This window comes from Aspergillus multicolor (genome assembly GCF_047715735.1).
Source record: "Aspergillus multicolor strain CBS 133.54 unplaced genomic scaffold BDW74scaffold_14, whole genome shotgun sequence".
Taxonomy (NCBI): Eukaryota; Fungi; Ascomycota; class Eurotiomycetes; order Eurotiales; family Aspergillaceae; genus Aspergillus; species Aspergillus multicolor.
Genome location: NW_027395965.1, coordinates 476,805 through 498,315, shown reverse-complemented (window position 1 = coordinate 498,315; position 21,511 = coordinate 476,805). Strand labels below are relative to the sequence as shown.

The window sequence follows — 21,511 nt, the reverse complement described above, 5'->3', positions numbered from 1 at the left end:
GTAATTTATTGCAAGTACAGTTTTCGATCCAGATGTCCCGGATGCTCTTCCCAGCGCATCAACAAATCACAGCCGAACCATCGCGCCAAAAGCAAAACAAACTGAAGACATAGATAGTAGAATAAGAGTCAGCACGGAGACTGTGCCCGATAGAAAACAGATTATTAGGCGCCTAAGCCATGTAGGTGCTGGAGTCAACACCCTCCTCGGGGTACTCAGGAAGGGCAACTTCGAAACGCTTCTCAATGTCCTTCAGGACCTTCTCATCGTCCTCGGTACTGACGAAAGAGATGGAGAGACCCTTGGTACCGAAACGACCGGCACGACCAACGCGGTGCAGGTAGGAGTCGGCATCAGCGGGCAGATCGTAGTTGATGGCAAGGTTGATACGCTCAATATCGATACCACGTCCGAAAACGTCAGTGGCGACACAGATACGTTTGTTGAACTCCTTGAACTCCTTGTAGCGTTTGATACTGCAGCAAAGTTAGTAAGCGTCATACTTGATTGACCTTTAAGAGTTCATACCGCTCCTCTTGGCTGACACCGGAGTGCACAGCGATACTGGGGAAGTTACACTCGCGCAGTAACTTGTCAAGCTCGTTGGCACGGATGGTGCTCTTCACGAAGATAATGACCTGGTTGAACTCGAGGCTGTCGAGAAGCTCGTTCAGCTTCCTGTTCTTCTCAGCCTCGCTGAGCTTGATGTAGTATTGCTGGAGACCGTGGAGGGTAAGCTTGGTGTCATCGTCGACGTAAACCTCGAGCGGGTTCCTCATGAACTTCTTGCAGATAGGTCGGACCTCCTGCGAGAGCGTGGCACTGAACATCATAACTTGCTTGTCGGTGGGGGTGGCACGGAAGATCTCCTGGACATCGCGGCGCATGTCTAACCGAGTAAGCGGAGATCAGGATTCGAGAAAAGCGGCGAACTTACCAATCTGGTCAAGCATCTTGTCACACTCGTCAAGAACGAAAGCCTTGACGTTGCGGAGAGAAAGCTTCTTGTCGCGGACGAGGGCGTTGAGACGACCGGGAGTACCGACGATGATGTTGGGGAAGGTGTCCTTGTTCGACAGGACCTCGATGTCCTTCTGGATGGGAGTACCACCGTAGAAGACAGCAGTCTTTACATCAGGAAGGTACTTGCTGAATCGGGCGTACTCGTTCTTGATCTGGTAGGCCAGCTCGCGAGTGTGGCACATAACCAAGACGGAGGCCTCTCCAGGAACAGGCTCCAGCTGGTGGAGGGTGGTGAGGACGAAAACGGCGGTTTTACCGAGACCAGACTTGGCCTGGCAGAGAACATCAACGTTGAGGATAGCAGTCGGAATGCAGACTTGCTGGACTATGGTGAAGCGGAACGGTATGTTAGACTTTGGTTCGAATCCATGAAACTTGAAAGAGAAAATGCAATCCGCGTTCCAAGGTCCGTCCATCCCCCGAGTGATCGACTACGCAAGGTCAAGGTCCCAATCCCATCTTCGCCGAAACAGTCGGAAAGTGCAAGTCACAAGTATGCCATAGTATCAGATCAATCGCTGGGGAGTAGAGTCAAGATCCAGAGCCCCGGTGCGCAAAGACGATTCCGTCCTGATCTGTGGCAAGGCGCACCATATTTCAGGCTGCGCATTATGTCACCCATTATCGCACATAGCGATACATTGGCAAATTGTCGACGAAAGCAAGTTTTCGCCGTGAGTCAATGAAGAAACAGGTATAAGCTGTCGAGCACTTTTCCGCGCGGCGCGACAATTCTCGTGATGTTCTTTTCAGAAGCATGCTCTGAGGTCGCTCAAGACCGAGACACAGATGACAAAAAGCGACTTGGATGGATTCCCTTTCCCGAGGAGATGGACGGACGTTGCAACTTGGAGCTATGGAGGAGAGCTATTGGGAAAGAATATGTGATGGACTAACCCTCCGAAGGATGTTCGAAACCGCAGTCGGTGATGGCACGTAGAAGTTCGCCCTTGAGCAAAAAGTCGCGGAAACCAGTCGAATGAATACCAACATAACTTCCCTTCTTGTCGGCACGGCCACCGGTGACCGTCAGTTCGCCGTCCTTCTTAGCCTGACCCCCGTTCGCAGCGGGAGCGGCAGTGGTGGCTGCGGCATCAGTGGTCTGAAGCTCCTCATCGGAGTAGTCAATGAGATCCTCCTCGTGAGACATGTTGAAAGGTGTGGCGAGTTGTATTAGAGTGAAAGCGAAGGGCAAGTGCTGATTAATGCGACGCGTCTGAAGCTAGAAGCCGATTTCTGGATAGCGGAGAGGAAGAAATCGAAAATAAAGGTTCGAGGGTGAGATTGACAGTGGGGGACACGAACAGCAGCTTTTATGGACGCTGCGGGATGAATTGAACAAAGGGCGATGATGAAAGAGAAGGGCGAGAGTGAAGTCGAGACTCGTCAAGGAAGGGGAGAAGAAAGCAGCTGCAGCACGTGATTAGCATTAGTCAGTCGCCCAGAGCCGCCTGTTACTGCTTTCGGCTTAGCTCCTTTGCCACATCACAGCTTGGGTTAAGCACAAACAATTCTTCACTCAACAACCACCCTCTCATGGCAAAAACAAAGGGTAAGAAAGGCCCAAGTGGCGGTGCGAACAGCCATGTACGCGCGCGAATCGACTATCTATACAAAGCCGCCGCATACCTCCAGTCTGCGAAAACAGCTGGCGCCGCCCAAGATGTCGCAAACCAAGAAGACGCGGTGATGTCAGACGCGCATACCGTACCACCGTCGGCGATTGAACCACTTAGCGACGGTCGCAGTGATTACGCTCCTAACGTTGCCCGACTTTGCATCGCCCAGATGCGCGGAGTTTCTCAGAAGTCACAAACTCGGTTACCAATCGAACAGAAACGGTCATTCTGCAAGCGCTGCGATACATTATTGATCGCGAGGACCAACTGTACACACGAGACTAGGAATCCAAGCCGGGGAGCCAAGAAGCCATGGGCGGAAGTATTGGTCGTGCGCTGTAACATCTGCGGTACAGAGAAGCGGTTCCCTCAGGCGGCTAGACGGAGCCGGAAGCTCATCGACCGGAGGAAGGAGGGGCGACAAGAAAACGAGGCAGACTCAGACAAACCGACTTGAAATGCTGTCGCATGCTTCAATATTCTTGCAGCTTACCCAGCCGAGGGGTACGCGTGACGGCCGTTCGGAGTTTCATCTGCCGCCAGGAATCAGAATCCTGCTCAACAGATACGAAAACCAGGACAAGTTGACCACTCAGCAGTCACCGGATTATACTTGCGCATCAAAGCGTAGGATGGTGTTTGGGCCGTGTCCTGGAGTAGATGCTTGAAAGAGAAGGCGTCAATCTACGATCAACCTAGGATTCGGACTCCGAGCCCGCGGTCCGGCAGTTGGGATCAAGAACCAACTGCTTGTCTATCATGGCGGCCGGAGGATCCGTGATAGCAGCGAGATATTATGCTTTCATCTGCAGTTGAAGAAGGCAGATCACCTGCTCTCGCGACCTCAGCGTATTCAGAAGCCCTGACGAGGTTTCGGCAAAAAAAAAAGATAACAACAACGAGGAACAACGGACTAGTCAGAAGATGAGCTATATTAGACAGGGAAAGCGATGGCAGACGCAATAGCAAGCAGCAGTAAACTCCAAGCACCCACCAACGCGACTCAACTCCAACGCTAGAAACATAATAGACTGTAATCTGTGAGTACTCGTATCACAGCAGCGCAATTGTACCAAATCACAATAGCCACGGTTGCCGTGAGGCAGATATCCAATCTTTGGGTATTACCAAAAAGCCTCCCCGGTTCGCACGAGAAGCGGCATCAGTAACCAAATCAAAGCCAAGCAACTCAACATAACATGCAAGCCAGCAAAGCCACAAATAACATGTCATAACAGGGGCATAACTCAGATAATAGAGTCCGCGAGGACAAGGTACAGTATATAAGGGTTTTGGAGCGCTCAGGCTTATTCTCCTTCGTGTCGCTGTCATAGCCGTCATTGAGGGCAGTCGTGTAAGTCGTACTTCGTGAATGTATGCAGATAAAGGGGGTTTCGTATGGTGCGTATTTAGGATAAAGGACATGGTTAAATAAATAGGCGTTTGCCGCGGCAGACGATGCCAGATCGAAGCAAGCGCCCCAGGTGCCAGCTTCAAGCTTCTGTTTCGGGAGTTGGTGTAAAGGAAATAGGAAATGTTCGAATGTAGGTATAATCGCGAAAGGGTATTCGGAGGAAGGGTAGTGCATCATCGTCTTCGGCGGGCCGCTTGGTCAAGGCGTTGGTTTAGGCCTTCTATTCGGCCACGATAGGCCCTCACGATCTCTCTAATATGTCCGATCTTTGCAAGTTCATTCTCCAAATCGTCAATCGAGGATAGTATTGAACGGGTACGGGCGATCTCTGCATCAGCGTTGCGGATAACGTTTCCGGCGCGGTCATAAGTATTTTGAATAGACAGTTGCATTTGGTCCTCCAGCTAATGCAGGCTAAATTAGCTGCGTGAATCGACTACTCGGAATATTTGCTTTGCGCAGTTGGGCGAAGATTGACTCAACGTTCCGTCGGAAGTTCGCTCGCGCTGCGCGGAAACGAAGGCGGAGAAATTCCTAAAGAACAGAAAGTAAAGAAAATAGAACGTACGTGTTCGAGGCGATTCTGGATCTGTTGTTGCAACCCGTCCAGCTGATGCGAAAGTGCCCGAAGGCTCATCGGGTCCAGCAGCAATCGGCCGTGACTGCTGGCGGCGCTGGCAGCGCGCGAGCTGGAGTTGCTTGTGCGTCCAGTACCTCTGCCCCTGGAAGCCCCATTGCCAGTATGACCACCTTGTAAAGCAATCTGCTGTTGTTGACGGAGAATCTGGATCTCGGAGGAGGTGAGGCCAAGCGAGGTGTCTGGAATCGAGGCTACGGACATTTGGTCCGCGCAAAGACATGCTCCAACCGCGACGAGTCTAGGAAGCGCCAGCCGATCTCAATGTGGATGGACACGGTAGACTCAGGTTCATGATGCTGATGCCCAAGACCAGGAGGAGAGGCGAGGCGGTGCGGACTGCGGAGACGTGGGCGGGCGTTATGGACGGTACGGGGAAAGTGGAGGAGGCAGACCGGGAGGATGTAAGGGGAGAAGGGGTAGTGTCGGAGAAGTGGCACGAGGACAAGATGAGCACCCCCGGCACAACGCGGGTTATCTTTTCAGAAAATGGAAGACGAATCCTCTGCGGACATTAACCTGGCATTCTTGGAATCAGGATGGGGGAAAAGGACGAAGGGTGGAGGGATGGGTTGATGAGGAAGCAAACGGATTGGATCGTCGGCGGTAAAGAAAAGAACAAAACATACTGGAAATTGGATGAAAAGAGCCCGCGGCGACTCTCCAGGCAACCGGAAGTTACACTGACGGGGACTGAGGGATTCAGTCACGATCAGGCCCCTTGGATGCGGGCGTGGGAGGGTGGGATATAAATGGCACAATTAAGTGAGGCGGCTCAGGGATGGGGAGACCACAAGCAGGGACGGGTCAGATTGCGGAGGGAAAGGGAGGAGGACAGAAAAAGAAAAGAGAGCGCGTAGAGAACGGTCAGATGGGGGAGAGTTCGGGGAAGTAATCGAGGTAGATTGGGGGGAGAGTGTGAAGATGAAGGTATCAACGGCTGAACCTGCACCTGGACATACACTTGCTCTGAGCCTCACATTCCAACCAACAGCACCTCAGGGCTCAATTACTGGCCAGATTCGATGAAATGGCCGAACCTATCAGCTTTGCTGTGCAGGAATAGCAGGAATTAGGTCAATGTATGATGTATCGCTCGCCCACCGCCTTTACATCCGGGCCCTTCTCAACTCCAGCTTCAACTCCGATAATCTTCCAGTCCTCAATTCAATCTCGACATCGCCCTTAGTACCTCCACGGCCAATAAACTTGCTCTTCTCCGTTTATGTGTGATCCGAGCGTCCGGGGTTGCCGCTTTTGACGCCTCTCCAGACGCCTCTCCAACCGTTTTCCCTCCTAGTTTTCTCGCGCATACGGCGACCTGAGCTGCCGCTGCCCAACCTGTGAGGCTAGAGCCCTATATCGTGTCTGGACTGTTCCATTGGGTCTGGGGAAGTCTCGCGTCGGACCCGACTTGCTCAGTTCTTTTTCACTGCTGCAGCTTACTCCTACTTCTAGCCTGTGAGCGTTCCCCGATCCTTCCAAGCCTGTCTAGTTTGCTGCAGGTCTTCTTATGCTTCCCCGCTACCCCTCCGTGGCAGACGGTCCTCTCTTCTTGCCTTGTTTCAGAGCACGGACTGACGCCATCTGGCCATTCAACAGGACTTCATCGGATAAGCATTCAACGCCCAAGTCGAATAACCGAACTACTCTTTGTCATCTAGCTGAACCTTGTTGACTCACCTACGCCTGCACCGCGCTTGAGATCAATTGGCTTTATCGTTTCTGGAGGAAAGGGAAATATTAGAAAGAAAGAGAAGGAGGCGGAATCTGGACTACAATGCCCAAAGACAAGGAGCGCTCGGTCAATCCGGCCGCCGCGCAGCGGAAGCTGGAGAAGCAAAAAAGTCTGAAAAAAGGCAAGGCCGAGGCGCTAGCCCGTCGGAATGAAAAACTCGGCCGTCGAAATCCAGAGCGCATTCAACGGCAGATCAATGAGCTCAAGGAAATGGAGCAGTCAGGGCAGGCCTTACGGCCGCGTGAGAAACAGATCTTGGAAGCTCTCGAACGGGATTTGCGAGCTGTCCTGAAGGCCCGGGAGGCATTGGGAGATAAGGCACCCAAGTTTGCGAACTCGCATCACCCGCGGGGCGACGATCACCCGCACGAACGTAGGGACAGCGGGGTATTAGGAAAGCGGAGGCGAGATGGCCACGGGCGCTCTGGGGAGCAGGATTGCGACAGCAGCGAGACTGACGAAGATGTTCGGAGGATACCGATGCCACGAGATACGCCCCCGCCCATTCCACGCGAGTACCAGAAGAGAAACCAGGCAAACACAGGCGGCCAGGCTCGCGGCCCGCATTCCCTTCCGGCCAAACCCTCGGTAACAGAATCAAGGACGGTTTATGAGGCCAAGCCAGAAATCCGCGACCTGCGACAAGAAGCCGTCAGCAAGTTCATTCCGGATGCGGTCAGAACGAAGCAGGAATCAATACGAGGCCAGGGCAAGCTATTAGAGCCAGAAGAGCTCGACCGATTAGAAAAGGCCGGGTATAACGCCGGCCCCGCAGATATGGTCACTACCGCTGAAGAACAGGAAAGACTTCTCGATGAAGAGAGACGGTTCAACCACGAACTCAAGTCCGTCCAAATCGAGGAAGTCGAAGACGAAGAAGCATGAATTCCGATATCGATACCCACTTGTACATTAGTAATGACAATCCAAGCCCAGGATTCACCAGCGTGGCTCGCATCTGAACATGACGATACCCACCTGCAGACTTGTCATACCACAGCCAGATATAGCGCCGAGTCCCGTCCATCCCGGACCGTAGTGTTCCCCGTACTGTACACAACTGACCTCACTGGTGATACTCCACCTACCTCGCCGGCCTCCGGTCTCTCGACATGGATCCAGATGCACCTCCTACATCTATCGCATGGTATCGTATCATGTGGCCTCTTATTCTCCCATTGCGTCGAATAGGAGAATATCAACGATGCACGACCGGCATCCGAGTCTTGATCCTTGGCTTGCCGACGGGAGGGAGAATTTGCGTCCTTGCGTCGTCCCGTGGCGGCCCGTCCATTCGATGGCTTCATCTCGGGCCTCTCTTATCTTACTGGAGATAAGTTATGTGGGATGCATCATGCATGCGATACTGTGCGACGTCGATCCTCATGCTGATGCGGCTGTTTCATGGGTCTGTGAGTGGAATGGGTCCTTTATCCTCCTTTTGTAGGGGCATCCTGATATCATTTTCACATGCTTGCTTGATGCGAAAGAAAGTACTAATCAAATGTCGCAGGAATGGGTCAGGATCATCCCTGGTGAACAAAAAGTACGACATTCTGTCGGTATCAAGTTTCCTCGTCTGGCTGGATTAGGTATAGCTTGATCATGCGTTATGAAAGAGATCTCAGTGTGCTCGAGCCTTTCGAAAACTGTCTAGTGAACTTATTGGGTCTTCCCTGCGCGATCTAGGCATGCTGGAGCACAAGGCACCGTGCCCCAACTATGCGCAGTTGGTGAGTCGCAGGGATAGTCACCCCAAACCTTCAGGTGCTGGTCTCTGGCAAAGCCAACCCAGTGTTTCTATGCTGAAAACAAGTATTGACCGCGACCTGGACCACGAACAAAACGGAAATGATGAAGACTGGACTTCCACTGCAGCACAAGCGTTGGATACAGAAATATATCCCCTTTTCGACCGGAGACGCGATGTAGTTCGACGTGTGTCTGAGGCCTGAACTTCATTTGGAGCCGCTGAACAGCTGATTATATATTCTCAGCTTTGGCCTTATGAACCAATGGTTCCCCACCCTTTACGGTAGGGCATCCTCAGCCAAGGGGGCTTTAGTCTATCATCAAGTACGATTGTCATTCGCAAATACCCCATGAGGGCGAGCCACCACCACACCGAAGACAATCCCTGATAGGACGACAACTAGGCCGAGGCCGAATTAAAAAAGTTAGGCCAACTGATGCATCATGGCGTTTGAGCCTCATAAACCAAAGACTGGAGCGAGCAAGCCGTAGCACGCACTCGTCAGGTCCTAGTCCGATATTTATCGCCGGAATACCAGTAACTGGGACCCATCAACTCCGCTTTTAAAAAAAAAAACGAATACAAGGAGTCCATCTCAAGCATGATCTTGAGCCGGCGATCAGCTCGCCGAACTCGCCTATCATCTGCAGAGCATGACAGGATTCCCTAGTGTTCGGACTGCCACCGCGACATAGATATACATCTTGGCGACGCGTTTTCGGACTCCATGTTCTCCGTGACGCAAAGACCTGGCCGTTTATCCTTGTTACTGCTGTTCTCGACAACAGTCAACCCATTGAAGGAAAAAAGCAGGGCTCGGCTACCTATCCGCGTTTCTGCCATCGGTCACGCAATTTCAACTGTGCAAATCTTGCCCAGGAAGTTGTCGGTTCAGCGTGATTTATATCATCTGCTACCGACGTCCTGGTATGCTTGAGAGGAGCTCTAGCTCCCTTTCTATCCTCATGGGATAACTCCATACGACTCTTATTCCATAAGACCAGCGCTACCATGTACAATGCTCCATCACGGCATTGTGCCTCGAAAGCTGCACTGTTTGTTTCAGACTGTTATCGCTATCAATGGAGGCCGCGGGGTACGAGCTGCTCGGTATTGAACAGCGCACCCGTCTCGGGAGCATTTAGGGCAAATAGATTGATTGCCTGGGACAAAGGCGGTTTAGTGCTTGCTCTGGCAATCGGAGACTAGGCAAGCGACCGGCTTTTCGCAATGGTGACTGTATTGAGGAGCTCCGGTTCGGTAGCTATCGGTGGTCGCGTGGGATGGTTGATGGCCCGACCTATGTGCATTGGAGCAGTTTCAGGTTGATGGACATTCCGCAGCCACCCATGCAACATCACAGCGTCTTCGGTAGGTCTCTGAGGATATGGGCTGATTGAGTACGGAGATACTAACAATGTACGAATTCAAACCCGATTCCGAGAATAGACAAACAAACCGAAATGTTTTGATGATGACATGTGCTCTATCTCAATCATTTACTTGCTGAGCGAGCAAGCTCGACGTGACCAAGAAGACAACGAACCGCCCCAGTATATACACCTAAAGTACAGCAACACTGACAATTCACACACTGGCTCAAACCGTGTTTTTTCTTAATCCCTACCGTACGCCCTGAGACTCACGGTCGGACCCTCCCACTTATGACGGCCGCGAACAATCCAATCGCCGATCGCAAAGAGCATAACGAATCCGAGCACCGGACCCGCATACTGCATGTTATCTCCAGTAACCGGCACCTGCGGCGGAAACGGCAAGAAGATGACAAAGTAGGTCGCGAAGAGAATAGCCAGCAAATTAACAGGAAGGCCCCATTTTCCGAGACTGAACGTCCCTTGCGGGATGTCCAAGGGCGCCGTGACGCGCTTGTAGACGAGCAGCCATAGCGGAATTAGATAGGAGATGTAGAGACCCAGCGTACTGAGGGAGAGGATAGCGTTGAAAGCCGTGCTGGATCCAATCTGGATGAATGACAAGGCAACAATGCACGATGCAACAAGGAACAAAGCACGGATGGGAATCTTGAAACGTGGGTCAACGCGCGCAAAAAAGTCGGAGAAGGGAAGGCCATTGTCTCGTGCAAACGCCCATGCGAGACGAGTGACGGAGGCGAGGCCGTTGAAGAGCGCAATCCAGCCGGGCAGCATGCCCATCGCCATCAGGACGAACGTGGCCGGCAAAGAGCCCGTCGCTTGGTAAGCGATTGTGATAATCGGAAACCCGGTCGGGCTAAGAAGGGCTTCCTCGTAGTTGCCCATGCAGTAGAGTACAGCGACAAGGTAGGAAAAGGCGAGAACGCCATTGATAAGGGTGCCGTAGATCATGGAGCGCGGGACAACCGTTTTGGCGTTCTTGACTTCCTCCGCCATGTGGATGACGCCGTCGACGCCTAAGATACCCATTAGCTTCGTGTATGAGTGCAGGAAGGAAGGGGACATACCGGCTAGCGGAGTGATAACTCCAAGAAGACCAACTGAGTACGCAACCCCAGAGTTGCTCCAGCCACCCAAACTGACAAAGGTATTCCAAACGAATTCGTTTGTGTTGCGAGTGGCCAGGATGACGAAGACGGCGATAGTGACGGGCAGGAAGACGACGTGCATGATACCCGCAGCGACCTCAATGGGTCCTAGAATGCGCCGCGCAAAGATGTTGATTACGATGGGGATCAGAGCAACCGCCCACATGAGCAGCGTGCTGCGCCATGGCACGACTACGTAGTCGGGATGAGCGAGGGCGACCATGCCCTGGATCTGGGCCCCAATGAAGTACGGCGAGATGCAGACGAGCGCGGACCAGGAAAACACGGTGACCCAGCCTGAGGCGTTAGCGAAGATGCAACTATATGGAGGAGCGAGGGTTACCTTGGAAGAAACTGATGAAGCGACGGAAGCGTGGCGCGAGAAAGTAGCTCCAGTGGTACTGCGCGCCGGCAGTCGGGTGTCTATTCCACGAGTCAGAAAGAGCACATCATACCAAACGTGGTTAACAACATACACAGAGGCGAGCTCGGCCAGCGAGCAAGCAATAGCCAGGTTGCCAATTGTGCTTATGATGATGCCGTAGACGATGGCTGCCGGGCCACCGTTGAGCAGGCCAGACTGGATACTACCACCAGCTGACTCCCATGAGGCGAGCAAAGTTGCCGAGAAGGCGAGAGATGAAAAGAAGCTGAGGTATCTCTGCAGTCGTTAGAGTCGTCGACGCAACGGGGAAAGGAAGAGACGACCCCGGCGTACCTCCAACTGCTGCTTCTGACGATATGCCACACTTCCTCCTCCATGCCCATTGTCCGCTGGACCTGAACGCACAGCGCTCCCGCTCTTCATTTCCAATTCCTCTTGCATTTTAGTAAAGACAGTGTCAATTCACTTACAGACGTGGAGAGAAGACAAGGAAAGAATGTGGAGCAGAGGAGGACCGAGGAGGGGAGACGAGACGGCAAGAAGTACTCGGACTGCTTCCCCCATATTTCTAGTGAGGGCGACAGGATGGGACAGGGATATAGATTAACGGCGCACTTGATGCAGCGCTGCCGCATGCTGGAACGATCCGTCTCAAGACCCTGGTCGCTCAACCCGACGGTGCCTCCTAGCTGCATCCTTTAAGTCCTTAGCCGGGCCATCGCCTGATCCTAACCGGTCGAGCGCAGTCCAGACTGTCCAATATCCAGCCCGAATGTAACTGCCTCGGGGATCAGCATCCTTGCCACCAGTGCGCAACTCGGTTGTCTTTCCAATGACAGTGCTGCTCCGTACCTACCCTTGTACGGCAGTGACTCGACTGCAGGATTGGACGACAGGAGGGAGTGGCTGATTTGGATTTTTCCCAACAATGAGAGGCGTCGCGTTAATGGTAGGGATTGCAATAGCATAATAGCTCTCTCTCTTTATTATGTATGCCGCCCTCTCGACTCCAACCCGACCGCGTCATGGTCTTCCATGGTATGGTGACTCTCCGATCGAACCATGGCCAACGCAGAGGGCCTGACTCCGTTTCAACAGCTTTCGACGGATAATCGCGGGCCTATCGTCACTCTAGTCTCGGTCTGCCTGTTGATCGTCGCTGTCATCTTTGTCCTGGCGAAGTTTGGGTCTGCGATCTACTTTAAGCAGCGGCGGACGGCTGTGAATACCCCGATCTGGGTTGCTCTGGTGCGTTATACGAACCTGGTCGGAAAAGGTAAACAAACTGACTCTGTTGCCTTTTCACGCAGATCCTTTCCATAATTCAGGTCGTGATACTGCAAAAGGCTGTCGATAATGGGCTTGGAAGGCACGAGAATCAACTCAGCGAGGGTCAGATCCAGAGGTTGAGCAAGGCAAGCAGAGCGCAGCTTCAACAATCTCTTCGCATACCTACTGACCAATCTCAGTTTTCCTTCGCCGCTCAGCTCCTACTCATTGTTGTCCTCTCGCTTACGAAACTGTCAACGATACTTCTGATCTGGAAATTAACGCCTAGCAAAGGTCTGCGCCTGCACTGCTCCATCACAGCCGCGGTTGTGATCGGATGGATGATATTCGCGCTATTTGGCCTCTCGTTTCAGTGTCAATTGCCAGAGGCGTGGCTTTATAGACCAGAGCGATGCGCTGGAGAGGTATGTATGAGAAGAAGTTCGACCGGAATGAGCTAATAAAAGCACGCCAGGGCGCCTTATTCTACCCGATTGCAGTCATCAATATCCTTACGGAGATAGTCCTCGTCGTTTTACCATACATCATGATGCAGAACGTGCAGATGGCTTCGCAGAAGAGAGTCAAGATTCTATGCTCGTTTTCTTCGCGGCTATGGTATGTACCCGTCACTTTGCCCTAAACAATACATTCAGGGACTAATCGCAGTATTTTTTGGACAGTGTTGTCGGCCTCGCAATCACACACCTAGCTCTTCTCCCCTCATTCGTGCGCTCTAACGATATCACATGTGAGCTCTACCTCTCAGCTTTACATCGTCAAACTAATTGAGTAGGGGATTCGTCAATCTGGCACGTAATCGGCCAAGCCATGATGCTCACATCGGTGACAATTGCCTGCGTCCCAACTCTCTACCACATCTTCGCGGGTCTGCACTCAGGCCTAATAACAACGCAGATCCAGCTCCCCGATGGCCACGAACTCTCTCGCACAGGGACCGGTAAATATGCAAAGACGAAGACGAGCGCATACCTCAATCAGACGTCCTCGAGTGGGGATTGGGGCGGAGGCAGTGGAAACAGAACGCGCGGACGGTCAACGGAAAGGGAACAAGACACGGGGAGGGGAAATGGCAGAACTCGACGCGATTCTTCGCTCTTCGACCCGAGGAATGTGGACACCACAGTTGTCACGGAGATTACGACGACGAATCACAATCACCAAGAGACACAGGGAACGATGATGCGGAGTTCGAGTTCTAGTGAGGGGACCGAGAGTACGAGGCGCCTTACGCAGGAAGCCATGGGCAAGCAGGGGGTTATGAGGACGGTGGATATTACAGTTAAAATTGAGGATCAGCATCCTCGAGGACAGGATGACCGTGGTCGGCTCTAGAGAGCAGGCTGCAATCACAACACTACATGAGGTATCAACAACTGCCCGAGGACATCTGAAAGTGATTTGAAAGGCGACTTTCGTCGAATTGACAGGTTCTAGTCGATCGCAGTTCGGATCACCATCCTCCGTATCAACTTCGATCCTCCCGCCTCCATACCCACCGTACTAAACCTCGCTTCGGAAATGAAAATCAACCGAGGATGAGAAGCGGAAAGTCCACCTTTTCTCGCAGGGATCTGCTTAATTTCTCCGACCAAATCTCCGATGGCGTGACAAGTGACAGCGCCACACCACATTAGCGCAGCGGCCTGCATGTCTAGCCTGCAGTAGCCCCAGCCCTGGATCGCTTGGCTGTCCCAGATACATTAGGTATTGGTAATGCTATTGTCCAAGTATCGACTGAGTATATGAAAGAAAGCAGGGGTCAAACTAGCCACTGGCCAGTCCATAACCGAGGTTTGGGCTTAGGCTAGGCTCTAGCTAATGGTACGTTGCATTTTGACCATAACCAGAGGTCAAGACACGGCACGGATGTTGAGTCTTTTTCGGCTAAATCCTGCACTCCGTATTTCGTAAGCGGATTTATGTCCTAGAAGTTGTTCATAGAGTTTGAAGGGACCTGTGTCTGGCTATTGAATAGAGGGCAAGGAAGCCTCGTGGGAAAACAAGCATGTATTTCCTCCTATGCGGTACCTGTACCGGTGTACTATGCACTCGCCACGTGGTGACAGACTAGCCCTAACAAAGAACCCCATGTGCGGATCACCTGCATGTGGAAGAGCTTGTCCTTCTCGACTTTCTGGAGGTATACATCTAGCCTTGCATTGGAGGGACGATACGTTTCCTAATCAGCCCGTATACCTGCCTTGACGCGCTCCTATATCTCCTTCCTCTCTTCTCTACTTTGTTCTCGCTTAGCCGAGTTAATCGAGGCCATGCCCTACGAATACGGTATAGTCAACGGCTGAAAATAGAGCAGGGGTAGCCATCAATGTGCTCGACACTGCCCAGATTTTAGTATAGTACTGGTAATATCCTTGGTTGGCGATGATTGAATATTTATATACTTACGCCTTGGTTTGAGAGGTGGTGACTTCTTGCGCCTTTTTGTCCAGCGATGGTCCTTGAACTACCTAGAGCTTCTATGATCTTGCTGTTAGGCAGGTTATGCTAGTATGGTGCTTGGACAGAACCTTGAATGAAGATCGGGCATGATAGTGTCCGTGACATGGAAACATGAAGCCTACTGGACCTGATCAGACTTATACGTACCAAAGTTATAGACAAGACTCTAAGCATTGCTTTTAGTGCTGGGACACAGCTGGACAGGTATCGAACAACGTATTGAGGCGCATATTATCTCGAGATGACGCTGCCATAGTGAAGTTCAAGCGTGCTCTTAGCCCTATCTACGTCTATTGCCGCTTTCGTGCAAACCTGAATGTCATTCAGATTATTATAGTCTTTATAGATTTATTTGAGTAAAATATTGTCTAATTCTACTTCAATGTTATCAGTTCCACGTGCGATATACTTGGTAAAAAAAAGGCTGCCTCATCTACCATATTAGATGGCCTATCTTCGGCGAAGAATATCTCACCACCAAGGAAGCGCTCTTTAGCAATCCTGATAGACAAGGAATCATACGTCCTCGCCAACCTGCACATGAATCCAGACTGAGATGATGCCCGAGCTCCAGGTTCCGCCATAAGGAAGGAGCGTGATCGCCACGCCAACCTTACGGGCCTCAATTCCGCTGCCCTACACCAAGATGTGCTGCCTGCTCGAAGGTCTACCCGTAGCATCACGTCACCCAGCAGGACATTTTATCCACCGCGCTCCAGATGTATGACAGCGGGCCTGATGTCATGGTTCGTCTGAGTTTGGTGAAACGGCCGTTGTTGCCTGGAGCGTCCCTTCACCAGCTCAGTCACCGGGAGCCTCAAGTAAAGCGTGGCTTGCTCGCCCATTAGCCCGGACAATGGATAATCTGCTGGCCGTCTTCCATGCGGTCAATGGAAGCTTGGTGGTGAAAGAACTGCATGGTCCGGAAGTTCGGGCCCTTCACCTAACTACAACGATTCCAACTCTAAGGACATTGAGTCACTTCAAAGAACTCCCCGCTATGGGTGAAGCTCCGGACAATGAAGGCCTCGTGAGCTTTGTTCGATGTCGTTAATGAGAGCTTGCCGGTCAAAGAATTGAATGGTCCGGAACTTCGGGCCCTTTATGCACTTACAATTGTTTAAACTCAAAGGCGTTGAGTCACTTCAGAGGCTTCACAGCTATGGGTGAAGGCGTTCCATTAAACGCTCGATGACTCCTCATGGGTGGTATAAGAATCCCGTTCTTCTTCGTCGAGGACGTTCTATCTCTTCCTTGGTCATTGGATCCTTGTGTATCACTAGTATCACTACGTTGTCTAAATACCTGTACAATGCCGAATATGTCAAAGGATAAGCACATGCAGGCAGCCAAGGCCTCTTCCAATGGAAGCTACTGCGAGAAATGTCGGCGGACCTTCGGTAGTGCTAGTGCGCTGCGAATGCACACGGAGAACTCGACCGCGCATGTGGTGAGTACATCTCCGGCTCTAATCCATCCAGATAGAGCAGCTTCAACTAATCGCTCTCGACCTACCCAGCCTGCAAAGTCGAAGAAATCCAAGTCCAAGTCGAAGCGAACTTGGACCACGGTCGTCCTCAAGAAAACCACCACCGAGACCGAGACGACTACAACAAGCACTGCTCCCGATGCCGTGACCAAAAGCGTGGTCTCGAGCAAGTCGACTGCAGTGGAGGAGACCATCCGCGCCACCGAGGCCTTGACGTTATCTGAGCCGGAGACTACGTCGACACCTGGTGCCTCAGAGGAGACCCGGGATGGCTCGGTGGAAGGTAAACTCGAGTTGTTGGAGCCCGCTGTGTATGGAGACTGGTCATACATTCCACTGGCTAAGCGAGACTCGATCTTCGAGGCCCTCAGCGCGCAATGCCACTCGGTCCGGACCCTCAACGCGGAGGGAATTTTCACTGGGTGCCCTAACCAGGCTGACATCGAGGCGACCCGAAAGTGTGCTGACTGCGGTAGTAAGTCTTCCTTTGCTTTAATTCAAAGACATTTTCAACAGAGATCACTAACAATTTGTTGTATCAGTGTCACAAAGAAAGGTTGCCAAATTTGGTTCGTTAGCATGCCGTTTCCACCCGGACAAGGAAGCATTGAAGGTAAGGCAACCTTTAGACATTGATTCCATTGGTTGTAAAAGAAAATGGATAACTGACAAGTCAAAGCAAAACATAGTCCGTGGTAGAGGTACCGGCGCCAAAGCAAACTGCGTCAAATGCGGCGACCGCGGGAGCAAAAACGGCTGCGTGTCGTCTCCCCAGCACACCTTCGGCCCAGCAGACGCCAAGGTCGCTGATATCAAGCCGTGCCCTTATTCCTCCGAGACCCCCAACCCCAAAGCACGCAAGGCAATTGCACTGGACTGCGAGATGGTCGGCGTGGAAGGCTCAAAGAAGCACGAAGTCAGCGACGTCGTCCGCCTCAACGCAGTCGACTTCCTAACCGGCGAGATCCTTGTCGACATCTTCGTTCAACCGGAGGAAAAGGTCATTGCCTGGCGGACTAAGTACAGCGGCGTCTCCTACCGCATTCTCCAGAAGATGGTGAAGGACGGCGGCACCGTCAAAGGCTGGCAGGCAGCGCGCCAACTCCTCTGGGACCACATGGACCAGCAGACGATTCTGCTCGGCCACAACACCAAGTGCGACTTGGAAGTGCTTGGAATCGCCCACGCCCGCATCGTCGACTCGGTCCTTCTTTCCCGCCACGCCATCAGACCGACCTGCCGCAAGTCCTTTGGCCTCAAGGCTCTTGCTCTCGATTTCCTTGGCAAGACAATCCAGGCGGGTGATTCGGGCCATGACTGCCTCGAAGACAGTTTTGCCACTCGCGAGGTTGTGCTGTGGTGCCTGCGCAATCCGGAGGAGTTGAACGACTGGGCGAATATGCAGGGTGGCGGCTATGATCCTGAGGAGCGGAAGAAGGCCGCTGAGAAATATGGGAATCCCTGGCCGGCGTGGGAGGTCAACCAGCGGGATCCGAGTTCCAGTTCGGATCTTAGTGAGTGGCTGTGATGACTAGAGATTGTTGGACTCGGCATTGTCATTAGTGTTCTTTTGTATCTACTGCATTTGACATTTAGGGTCTTTTGTTCGCAGTTCATTGATCCCACCTGGGCCTCGGCTGGGACCTGCGAGGTTAGCTAGGGCTTTGGTGGGGCTCCTAGCTGCATTGGACAGGGCTGCCACGTTCTTCGTCCTATTGGACATATTATCAAGTTTGGCTCCCTTTCGCATTTTTGTACGAGAGGCTTCTTTGTCAGAAGAATATTTCTCCGTTCCTATAGCTTTATCAATTTTACTGTTGAGAAATTGAACGATTAATGAATGGATGCCCTAGTACTCTGTAGAACATGGTCTGGTTAAAGCCAAGCCTTCTGTAAATCGTACTCGTGAGCAACATCACATAGGTAGCTGAATATCATCTACGTTCATTATGAAAACTAGAGGTCTGGATTCATATGGTTCTCCTGAGCATTGGCCCTACTTCTAATCACCACCTAATTCTTAGGATAGGGCCCAGAGCAGCCTAGAACGATTTTCAATTGGAAGTTTGCGTCTATAGGAAATATCTTCAATAGCGAGGTTTTGCTCTTTACAGAGGATACGAAGTCTGCACTCGGTATGTCCTGCCACACTCTGAGTCATTAGATTAAGCAGCGCAGTCGCCCCTAGCTAACACCTCGGCCCGATGTCTCAAATCCAGCCCCTTAGGTACCTTAGTTTCATCATACTTATCAAACCTCAGCGCCACATGCACCAAAACTCAAACGCGACCTGTCGTTGAACGGCGCGTCGACATTGGCTAGCAGTCCGAAAGTGGATTTTGGCGATTTGTTGCCATCTCGGTCTCTTTACGGCATGCTATTGGTGCGGCCGGGGAGCTTTGAGGCGGGGATGGATAAGGTTCCGGGAGGGAGCGGATCGGAGTCTGTTCCGCTGTTAGGCGGACCGCCGGGATGGCCATGCAATGAGAGGATGATCTCTCAAGATTGGGTCGGGAGCTTTTCTCTTGCAATAGGTTGATGGTCTGATGGTGTTTGTTAGGACTCGTTCTAGGAAATATACTGGTCAAGGTTTATTGTGACGTCGGATGAAAGATATAGAGCTGATTACAACGTAGCAGGCTAGGTAGTAAGCTGAATGATGGTGACGGGATAGGTGTCTGCGAGTAACCTCTAATACAAGAGAGAGCTATTTGGGAGGACCGGACGACTTCATTACTACAAAATGAGAGACCCCAGCCCTAACCGTGCATATGTTGAACGTGGTTCTCGGCGGGTTTCACAGGTTAGCCATGGACTAAAGCGCATACGCACCGCGAAGGATGTTATATAAGTCAACCAGAGGGATGGAACAAGGCTTGCATCAAGCTGGCTCCTTGGGGCGCTTCCAAGCTAAGATGGAAACAACCAGTTGAGCGATCCCAATCAAACAAGCCAGAAAACCGAACAGCGCGCTCAAGAACAAACCGAGTATAGCAACGGTGAGCGCATTCCTCTCTGAAGTGTGCCGCTCTATCCACGAGACGAAGCGGTTTCTGGGAGGGCGGTCTTTGACAATTCTATACAGTATTTCTAGGCGGTCATTCCAGTACTGATACGCGAAATCTGATGGAACGTCGGCTCTTGTATAGCTCTCAACCCATTCGACATCGGGGTCGAAATTTTGCTTTCTCATTAGGCTTGAGAGGAGTGCTCTTGATCGTCCGCGTGGGTCGTTCGACATTGGGAAGAGGATGTAGTGAATTGAGTGAAGTGTTTCAAGGAGGAGCTGAGGAGGAAGCGTACCCCTGCGCAACGTCAGAATACTCACAGATACAATTGGAGCAGCACTTACCCCTTCAGACTATCAGGAGCTTGTTGGGTAATTGGCTGGCTAGCACAGCGGCTGTAATGAGCTTGTAGATAAGCCGTGTGGTGGAACACTTGGACGGTCCGGGTTGATGGATCGTATAGTAGGTGTTCCGCGATGATGTCTGTTGGCCGAAATTGCAAATTATGTCTTTTCTTCAGTTTCCATGCTTTCAGGGCCTTCTTGTGTCTATGCACGTCGAACGACCCTGTGTGCATTGGGAGAGCCCGCTGGACATAAGCGAAAAATGGGTCATTAGAGTTCCACGCCGTCGGGGAATAATATCCAACTCGAAAACTCCTCGCGTACGTCTGCGAGCAATCGAGCATAAACACCACGCGGACCATGGACTCGAGTGCAACATCCTTTTCTTTTTGTGAAGCGGAACCGTTAGGGGATAAGGTGTCTGCCAATTGCTGGCGAGTCAAGGAGGGATTTTGCCTGAGTCTTTCGACACATTGAAGAACATCAGCGTGGCTGGTGAAGACGGGCTCATCGACCTGAATCGCAGTGCTGTGATTCGATGAACAGAAGATGGACTTGTAAAGTGCAAAGTACGCTGGGAAATCTGATGGGGATGTGGACGCGATCTGACCGAGGAGTAAGTTCTGTCTTATGTTTGCTTTTTCAGCCTCGCCAGGCGGCTCCATTGTGCTTCCAATGCGCGACTGCAGAAGCTGATGCCCGCGAAAGACCAGAAGAGCATAAGACCAGGATAACTTAAATGACAGAGCTGGGTCATCTCCAGGGCGATCGGAAGAACCATTGCCCATCGCTTCGCAGAGCCTAGCGCAAGGCTCGGGAGACGCCACCCGATCTTTCATTGGCACCACGTAGGCAGTCCTGTAGCCTCGTGCTGCGAAGAAGCAAAAATGCGGGGGAAGGTATGGTAAGATCTCACTGACGGGTGCTTCCCTCCAGAAGACAACATCGATGGTAATGAGCACCGTGTCGATTCAGATTCTGCAAATGGAGGCAACTCTGTCGCGAGAAGGGAGTGGGAAGGTGCAGGTGGACGTGGACCGGTAAGCGACGAGCCTCATGTGACCGCACCTTCCTCTTCCTTCCCAGTGTTAACCTTCGCAGCTCTCCCACTCAGATCCTCCAGCTCATCTCCAGCCTCCCTTCGGCGAGCTTGACCGTCCCATCTACAATCTCGTCCCAGAATGTGCCCGCAACGAGCGCCGAAGATTCCTCCATCCAGAGCACCGTCCGACCTCCCAACTCGACACCGAACACAACCGCTCCCTCAACGAGGAACGTGTCCCCCGAGCTCCAACCCCCTCAGCCGAGCAAGCTAAAAAGATGGACAGTACCATGGACGAAGACCGCTACGGTCCATGTTTATCCGAGCGATGTCTGTGATGTGGAGGATGAACACCGGAAGAGGTTTCCTCAGGTCGTTGAGATGTTCAGACAAAGAGTTCAGGACCACGAGACGCTCAAATACTGCGTCAGAGACATTGGATATGAACTCAAGTGCTGTGGACCGTCGCCGGAGAAGTCTCATCCGTCCATTGTTGTCTTATGCACCGATGATGTTTATAGTGATGTGGAGAAGTTATTGACGAGCGCGGACTTGAAGCGTCAATATGACCCTCCCGACTCAACTCGCCATTCCAAATTTCGCACAAGAGCACAAGCAAGCAATCAGAAACCACAAAAACCGAGGTTCAAGATCTACTTTTGGCGGGTGCCGAAATATCAGATCGTGAAACTTCTTTGGCGGCGCAACTCAACGGAAGGAGCCTTGATCAAGCAATCAGACCATACCGGAAGTCGCCGACGGTC

At 52.0% G+C, this 21,511-nt stretch overlaps 9 protein-coding genes across 9 annotated transcripts; 5 read left to right on the top strand and 4 right to left on the bottom strand.

Moving 5' to 3' along the window:
• Positions 1-88: 88 nt before the first annotated feature.
• Positions 89-2,366, bottom strand: BDW74DRAFT_27426 (ATP-dependent RNA helicase SUB2). The gene is made up of 4 exons (XM_073732383.1): positions 1,921-2,366; positions 938-1,348; positions 529-889; positions 89-476 (listed from the first exon to the last, which is right to left on the bottom strand). Exons 1-4 carry the CDS (start codon positions 2,171-2,173, stop codon positions 173-175), a joined length of 1,329 nt encoding a protein of 442 aa, XP_073583390.1. The 5' UTR covers positions 2,174-2,366; the 3' UTR covers positions 89-172.
• Positions 2,367-2,559: 193 nt separating this feature from the next.
• BDW74DRAFT_178756 (ribonuclease P Rpr2/Rpp21/SNM1 subunit) lies at positions 2,560-3,099 on the top strand (the record flags this gene model as incomplete). The annotated part of the gene is made up of 1 exon (XM_073729272.1): positions 2,560-3,099. One exon carries the CDS (start codon positions 2,560-2,562, stop codon positions 3,097-3,099), a length of 540 nt encoding a protein of 179 aa, XP_073583389.1.
• A 1,049-nt stretch (positions 3,100-4,148) lies between these two features.
• Positions 4,149-5,120, bottom strand: BDW74DRAFT_27452 (uncharacterized protein). The gene is made up of 2 exons (XM_073732384.1): positions 4,625-5,120; positions 4,149-4,460 (listed from the first exon to the last, which is right to left on the bottom strand). The coding sequence occupies exons 1-2, from the start codon at positions 4,895-4,897 to the stop codon at positions 4,230-4,232; spliced, it is 504 nt and encodes a 167-aa protein (XP_073583388.1). The 5' UTR covers positions 4,898-5,120; the 3' UTR covers positions 4,149-4,229.
• A 1,196-nt stretch (positions 5,121-6,316) lies between these two features.
• BDW74DRAFT_27346 (WW domain binding protein 11) lies at positions 6,317-7,446 on the top strand. Its single transcript, XM_073732381.1, has one exon. The coding sequence runs from the start codon at positions 6,474-6,476 to the stop codon at positions 7,314-7,316; it is 843 nt and encodes a 280-aa protein (XP_073583387.1). The 5' UTR covers positions 6,317-6,473; the 3' UTR covers positions 7,317-7,446.
• Positions 7,447-9,444: 1,998 nt separating this feature from the next.
• Positions 9,445-11,091, bottom strand: BDW74DRAFT_154340 (putative GABA permease). The gene is made up of 2 exons (XM_073724666.1): positions 10,646-11,091; positions 9,445-10,594 (listed from the first exon to the last, which is right to left on the bottom strand). Exons 1-2 carry the CDS (start codon positions 10,947-10,949, stop codon positions 9,801-9,803), a joined length of 1,098 nt encoding a protein of 365 aa, XP_073583386.1. The 5' UTR covers positions 10,950-11,091; the 3' UTR covers positions 9,445-9,800.
• An 899-nt stretch (positions 11,092-11,990) lies between these two features.
• BDW74DRAFT_27352 (uncharacterized protein) lies at positions 11,991-13,785 on the top strand. Its single transcript, XM_073732382.1, has 6 exons — positions 11,991-12,359; positions 12,422-12,526; positions 12,581-12,805; positions 12,856-12,998; positions 13,064-13,131; positions 13,177-13,785. The coding sequence occupies exons 1-6, from the start codon at positions 12,174-12,176 to the stop codon at positions 13,734-13,736; spliced, it is 1,287 nt and encodes a 428-aa protein (XP_073583385.1). The 5' UTR covers positions 11,991-12,173; the 3' UTR covers positions 13,737-13,785.
• Positions 13,786-16,185: 2,400 nt separating this feature from the next.
• BDW74DRAFT_178751 (ribonuclease H-like domain-containing protein) lies at positions 16,186-17,881 on the top strand (the record flags this gene model as incomplete). Its single annotated transcript, XM_073729271.1, has 4 exons — positions 16,186-16,314; positions 16,384-16,828; positions 16,896-16,966; positions 17,033-17,881. The coding sequence occupies 4 exons, from the start codon at positions 16,186-16,188 to the stop codon at positions 17,879-17,881; spliced, it is 1,494 nt and encodes a 497-aa protein (XP_073583384.1).
• Positions 17,882-19,234: 1,353 nt separating this feature from the next.
• On the bottom strand, positions 19,235-20,370 carry BDW74DRAFT_168263 (uncharacterized protein; the record flags this gene model as incomplete). The annotated part of the gene is made up of 2 exons (XM_073726802.1): positions 19,235-19,658; positions 19,706-20,370. 2 exons carry the CDS (start codon positions 20,368-20,370, stop codon positions 19,235-19,237), a joined length of 1,089 nt encoding a protein of 362 aa, XP_073583383.1.
• A 452-nt stretch (positions 20,371-20,822) lies between these two features.
• On the top strand, positions 20,823-21,480 carry BDW74DRAFT_154330 (uncharacterized protein). Its single transcript, XM_073724665.1, has one exon. The coding sequence runs from the start codon at positions 21,061-21,063 to the stop codon at positions 21,286-21,288; it is 228 nt and encodes a 75-aa protein (XP_073583382.1). The 5' UTR covers positions 20,823-21,060; the 3' UTR covers positions 21,289-21,480.
• Positions 21,481-21,511: the final 31 nt, after the last annotated feature.